We start from the raw sequence: 6,996 nt of genomic DNA, 5'->3' as shown, positions 1-6,996 counted from the left end.
GTTTTAAAGGAGAGAAGTGCCATGGTGGGAAGTCTTACAAGGATACGGTCACAGTCCTGTGTTGCAATGCGGACGGAAGCGAGACTTCCTCCCCTCGTCATAGGCAAGTTTGAGAAGCCACGATGTTTTAAGGGCATCAGGCACTTTCTGTTCAAATATAAGTCGTCTAAAAATTCCTGGATGACGGGCAAATTTTTTGAGGAGTGGCCGGTATGCCTTGAGCGCAAAATGGCACGTCAGGACAGAAAAGTACTCTTTTTATTGGATCAGTGCGTTGCACACAAACGATTTAATTTTAAAACATGCGAGTCTTCTTTTTCTGCCGGCCAACACTACGAGCTACTTGCAGCCCCTAGATCAAGGTATACCTTCTTCTTTGAAACGTGCCTACAGAAAGCGACTGGTGCGTTACTTTCTCCGTGAAGCTGCTAGAAATATTGGGGTGGGAGAAATACGCAATGTGGAGTGTGACAGTTGCCTGGGACGCTTCCTTGACCTTCATCGACAATCAAGAACTGCTTCGTCAAGTGTAGTTTTGGTTTGTTAAATGAAGTAGAAGACTATGATGAATGGGAGGAGTTACGGCAAAAGTCCGATGTTGGTATAACTTTCGCCGAATACAACACCACAGACCATGCAGAGACTACTTCAGAAGAGCGGGATGTTGCCATGAAGATCGGCTATGATCACATGATGCCAGAGGGAGATGCAGCTACAGCTGAAATTGAACACGACAAAGTTTTGGAGCAGGCGGCAATTATTCTGTTAAAAAATTATGTGCTTGGCGCTCTAGCCATGTTCAATTCTGTGATAAGTGCAAGTGATGCTGACGACGGTACAATTAAAGCTACGGTCCATATGGAGCAGTTCGTAGCTAGTGTTTATAAAAAAAATGAAGCCACCTCTCATACATTCTTTCTTTAAAGGCAATAAGCCTAATGTGTGACAAAAAAGAAAAACCCTACCGGACTGTACCGGGCGGTACACCTCCACACCGCTAATTTAAAATGTGCGCCTGTTGAAACTCCTCTGCTGGAGGAAGTCTGAACTTTATGGACAGTATTAATTTTCAAGTTTCTCAGAAGATGTCTCTACCTGGAAATTTTGGAGTTTTTGAACTGTGTCATTTTCGACGTATTTTTGTTTTGCTTGTAGTAAGAAGTGTGAACTTTCTCTTCTAGAGGACACTACTGAAGATCAACAATAGTGCACCCTAGTGCGGAGTGAAAGAACTATTTTTTTTGGAGAAGTTCTTATTTCAAAAGTTTGTTTCTTGTTAAATTTCTTTCTGTTATTGTTTAAGTTGGCTGTATACCCCTCTTTTTCCCCTTGTTTTAGATTTATCCAATCCCGAATTTCTTTGAGTAATTTCCGACCAATCCGATGTATCTTCCCCCAACTTGGATATGTTTCTGTACCCTAGCCAATAAAGTGATTGTGGGCGGGTGTTCTCTTCCCTAAAACGCCTAGAACCTTCCGCGAGAGTATTTAAACTGCTGATTTTTTGGTCTCTGCGCCACTTCTGTTCCATCTTTCAGTGTGTAAAGTACATAGCAGGGGGCGGGAAGCGCCTCTTTCTTTTCCAGCTGTTCAACACCAGGTAATGGCCTCTTAATAACTTCTTTTCTTGCTAGGTTGGCAGTTTAACTCTCGGAGCGGGTTCAAAGCGTTTCCACCATGTAACCTTTTCCTAAAATGTAACCAATCTTTTCATCTATTCTCTTTTAAAGCTGCATATTGGGATAGAGAGTGCTAACCCTCTCGAGCTCCCACTCACATTGTTTTGAGGTGAACTTATTTTCTCAACCTATTCTTCGTTAACGTAAAACAAATTGCTCTTTTCTAAAGTCACCTCTGTAGTATGGGATTAGCCCTTGCATTAGTGGCCTAGAGCCAGATTAGGTTTTAAAAACAAGTGTATTAGGAGTGCAGATCGCCTCCTCTCAAATTGTTATTTTAGAGGTCATGTAATTGCCGCTTTTCATTTAATAGACCTCAGTAGGTTGGGTATTTTACCCGTGTCTATGTCCAGTGAGGACAACTCGAAGGTGGAGTTTGGTGTAGCCTTTGAGGGGCTTAAAGTTGAGAGCGTGTGGCTCTTTTAAAAATTGAGTGTTGTATGCCTCGTGGAGGCTTTTCAGTGTAAATTGGAGCAAGGACTCCTAGGCATGAATGGGGTTTTCTGCCCCTCTGTTGAAACTTGTGTTTGGGGTAAAACTGAGCTGATTGCCCAAGCATTGTGAAGTCAGGGCGCGAAGCCCAAATCATGTAAATATTGTAACTACCCTTTGGACTTGCTACTTTGTACCTGCCATGCTTGTTATTTCTTTGTTTTTGAAAAGAAAATATAACCTTGTTAAATTTTACATTAACTTTGATTCCGTAGTTTGAGACCCGTTCACGCCCGCACCTTCTTTCACCTCTACCTACCACTAAAACACGGTAACAAGTGGTAGCAGAGCGTGGTTGAATGGGTCTCATTTTAGCCCCTTTTGACGGCTAAACATTGTTTTGTTCCGAACTCTAACAATTTTCTCAGTTGCTGGAATTTTTTTTTGAGTTTTTCAAAATTGTTCTGTCATCATGCCCGGACCTCGCGATGTTCTCCATCTTAACTATTTGCGCAAAGAGGAGTTGATATATGAGTTAACTATTAGAAATGTGCAATCTGGAGGCACGGTTGCAGTAGACACAAACAAGCTTAGAGAGTCCCTTGAATTGCCTATTTCAATCCCCACCTTGGGAGAGAAAGAAGTTGACGACTCTCTTTCCACGATCGTCGAGAATATTACTGGGCTAGCATCTGTAGTTAGTTTTTTTGATGAAAATGATCCTTCTCCTAATCAAATTAAGCGTGTGCAAGCCAGGCTATATCACTTTTCAAATAGAGTTAATGATCTGTTGTCTCTGAAGTTGAATGACGTTCAGAGGAAGGAAGCTAGTACGCTGCTTGAAAACATTTCTGAATTATCTAGCAAGGTCACTCAATTGTTAACTGGGGAGGTTCCTCCCAAAACTGATCAACCCGTCACGGTGAATGTAGGTAGCGAGGAAGAGCCTCATAAGGGAGAAGTCAATAGGAAAACCATTGCTGCTCAAACAACCTCTGCCCCATTGGACGAGTCTGAACGCCGTAACTCATTAAATAATGTACGTTCTGAATTAACTACCTTGCCATTGAAACCTTTACCTACTATGTCACCCGGGTTTAGTAGCTTGCCTCATCCATTGGCAAAATATTTCAGATTCCCTATGGGAATCAACATCTATATCATCTGATGGCCAAGCAGGCATCAATTTTTAGTGATGAGACAAAGTCTCTTAGTGCATTGGCACTGCCGGTGGCTCCAGTTAGCCTACGCAGTGGCCTCCACGGTATGCACTGGCCAGCGTATTGGTAGGTGTGCTAGGTACCAACTGATGAGCCTACCCTAGCACACGAGGGCGAAACGCTGGCAACCAAGAATGAGCTAGCTGGAAAATTTATAATGTCCAATAACGGACCATTTATATTGGTATTATAAATTTGCTCATTCAGGACAAATATTTCAGATTCCCTATGGGAATCAACATCTATATCATCTGATGGCCAAGCAGGCATCAATTTTTAGTGATGAGACAAAGTCTCTTAGTGCATTGGCACTGACGGTGGCTCCAGTTAGCCTACACAGTGGCCTCCACGGTATGCACTGGCCAGCGTATTGGTAGGTGTGCTAGGTACCAACTGATGAGCCCACCCTAGCACACGAGGGCGAAACGCTGGCAACCAAGAATGAACTAGCTGGAAAATTTATAATGTCCAATAACGGACCATTTATATTGGTATTATAAATTTGCTCATTCAGGACAAATATTTCAGATTCCCTATGGGAATCAACATCTATATCATCTGATGGCCAAGCAGGCATCAATTTTTAGTGATGAGACAAAGTCTCTTAGTGCATTGGCACTGCCGGTGGCTCCAGTTAGCCTACGCAGTGGCCTCCACGGTATGCACTGGCCAGCGTATTGGTAGGTGTGCTAGGTACCAACTGATGAGCCCACCCTAGCACACGAGGGCGAAACGCTGGCAACCAAGAATGAGCTAGCTGGAAAATTTATAATGTCCAATAACGGACCATTTATATTGGTATTATAAATTTGCTCATTCAGGACAAATATTTCAGATTCCCTATGGGAATCAACATCTATATCATCTGATGGCCAAGCAGGCATCAATTTTTAGTGATGAGACAAAGTCTCTTAGTGCATTGGCACTGCCGGTGGCTCCAGTTAGCCTACGCAGTGGCCTCCACGGTATGCACTGGCCAGCGTATTGGTAGGTGTGCTAGGTACCAACTGATGAGCCCACCCTAGCACACGAGGGCGAAACGCTGGCAACCAAGAATGAGCTAGCTGGAAAATTTATAATGTCCAATAACGGACCATTTATATTGGTATTATAAATTTGCTCATTCAGGACAAATATTTCAGATTCCCTATGGGAATCAACATCTATATCAATTGTTGGATACATTTCGGAAATAAATTTTTTCCCACGGCATTTGAAAGTTTTAATTTTGAACCAAGGTGATTGCATGCATTAAAGGACCTTAGAATATTTTGTGATGCAGTAAGGGTTGGCATTTCTGAATTTCGAGTCAGCGATGATTAATTTGAAATCACCTAATTCTAAGTCCAATTTTAGCGTCCCAACGACTTCGAATTAACGAGGTTTTACTGTAGATATTTGAGTTCCTGGCAGATCAAAAATCAATCCGCTAATTGACAGTATACTGATAACAGTGCCAGAAGATTCCTGTCCGCTGTTCCATGTACTGTATACAGTAAGACTAGCAAAATTCTCTCTCTCTCTCTCTCTCTCTCTCTCTCTCTCTCTCTCTCTCTCTCTCTCTCTCTCTCTCTCTCTCTCTCTCTCTTCGCATTATGACAAAAGCGGGAGTTTACTGTTTTAAAAAGAAGTATGACTAAGCAACAACCATCTCCTCAAATATTTCAATAAAGCCAATCCATTCAAACCAAATGCAGTTTTGGATAGATGCCTTTAACAAGTATGGAAAATAAGAAGACAAACAGAAGTGAAAAAAAAAAAGAATATACGTACCTTAAAATAGCTTGTCATTACAGTTTAACAACTTACTCTTTTGGTAGTTTTGTTGTAGGTTAACACCCTGTTTTTATTATTATTATTATTATTCTATTATCATCATAATCATTATTATTTGGACAGCAATTTCAAACTGCAATTGATTTCTCATTAATTTAAGCAGCTACTATTTTTTAAGAAAAATTATAATTCTGAGGTTTAAATTCCAACCCAGATTGACCTGTTCAATCTCTCATTTTTTAAATTCACACTGTATATAATGGAAAAACAACAGTTTAGGTAATTCCAGAATTTAGTTTTCCTGGAGGCAGAATTAGTTTTGAACTATAGAATGCCTCAAATTTTACGAGATGTTAAATAAATAGCGTTTGATTTTTATAACTACATTATGTTTTCTAAGGCTGAAACAAACTCTTCATTTGACTATTCATGAAATTACTTTTTAAATAGGACAAAAATCTTGAAAAAGGGAAAAAAAAGAAAACAACTGTTTATATTATTCAGAATCATTTGTACATAAAATAGACATATCCTTACACAATTCTATCACATATACAATACAGTCAGGTGCTAGCATGGATTTTTGAAGAAGAATACTTTTGTTCTATCTTGTTAAGAAATACAAAATAAATGTAAGCATGTGTTTGAAAATTTCCTTTAGTCAATGGAAATTAGGACAAGGAATTACGCAATTTCTCCCATATTAAAAATATATCTTTAGAAAATTATAATTTTATATACACATACAGAAAAGGGAAGGACAACAGAATAACTAACACAGGAAATAAAAAATTAGAAACTGGGCCAGCCAGCTCTATTATATCCATACTTCAAGGCAATGAAAGCCATTGAAGTATAGGCTGAAATACAAGGGAAGGAAAAGGCACATTATTGTCAATTTTCAACAGCAAATGGAAATACACATACATACTATTAAAAGTATTTCTTTTCCAAAGGTTGGTGCCTTAGCTATAGATTCAATTACTTCATACAATGGTCCAGTATGTATTATTGGTGATTACAGTAACTCGTACATGAATCTGATTTCAATGTTTCAAAGCACCGATAAATTAAACTAAAACTTTTGTCTGCTAGATTTTTGGCAAACTTTGATTAGTTCTATTGGGAACATTAGTTAGATTTTGAAGATCATCAAGAGATTTCTTGGCAGCAGATGAGATATCATCCATTGATTTTAAAGCTGTTGTAGTTATATCATCTAGGGACTTCTTGGTCTGGGTAAGAAGATCATCTGTGCTCTTGACTGCAGTGGTAGTTATTTCTTTCACTTCAGCATTAAGCTTGCCAATGACCCACTCAATAGCTTGTCTTCCCTAGAAATAAAGTTATAATAAGATACAAGAATGCAGGAAAGAACAGCATTATTTTCACAATAAATCATTACAAATAAGATGAAAATTGACAATTTAAAAATAAATAATGCAGTATGTTCTTTTATGTTCCTTCAATTGCTATAGATTTTGAGAAATGAAGGAATTTTGGAAATCTGACCTGAAAAGAGGTTCTCTAATCTAATTACAATCTAATCTACAATCAACTGCAGAAAGCAGGTTAAAAAAAAAATACATTTGATAAAAATTGAAGTGAAATTGGCTGTTTAGAATTCCTTTAAAAAAACTGTTCACTCACTACGAAGTATAAAAGTTCCCACTAACATACCTTGGTTTAGTAAACCCTCTAGAAAACTTGGGTTGTGTCAATTATCTTTAAAGCTAAATTTCCTACACACACTGATATCATCCTCGCAAAATAATAGGATCACTAACAGTGACAAACAGCAAGAATGCTCCCATCAAAACATTGCTGCAATGGTAAACCATTCAAGGAAAGTGTCTAATATACCTCTTAAGTTCTTGAATGCTACAGGA

The 6,996-nt window shown here is 38.9% G+C and overlaps 1 protein-coding gene across 1 annotated transcript in view; it reads right to left on the bottom strand.

Annotated features, from left to right (window-relative positions):
* Positions 1 to 5,581: 5,581 nt before the first annotated feature.
* The window catches only part of slmo (PRELI domain containing slowmo), a 102,764-nt gene continuing 101,349 nt past the window's right edge, over positions 5,582 to 6,996 (bottom strand). Inside the window, exon 5 of the mRNA XM_067151077.2 lies at positions 5,582 to 6,441. Coding sequence (XP_067007178.1) covers positions 6,199 to 6,441 — 243 coding nt within the window. The 3' untranslated portion in view covers positions 5,582 to 6,198. The remainder of the gene's footprint in view (positions 6,442 to 6,996) is intronic.

Source organism: Anabrus simplex, chromosome 7, assembly GCF_040414725.1.
Source record: "Anabrus simplex isolate iqAnaSimp1 chromosome 7, ASM4041472v1, whole genome shotgun sequence".
Lineage (NCBI taxonomy): Eukaryota > Metazoa > Arthropoda > Insecta > Orthoptera > Tettigoniidae > Anabrus > Anabrus simplex.
This window is presented reverse-complemented; position numbering and strand designations above follow the sequence as displayed.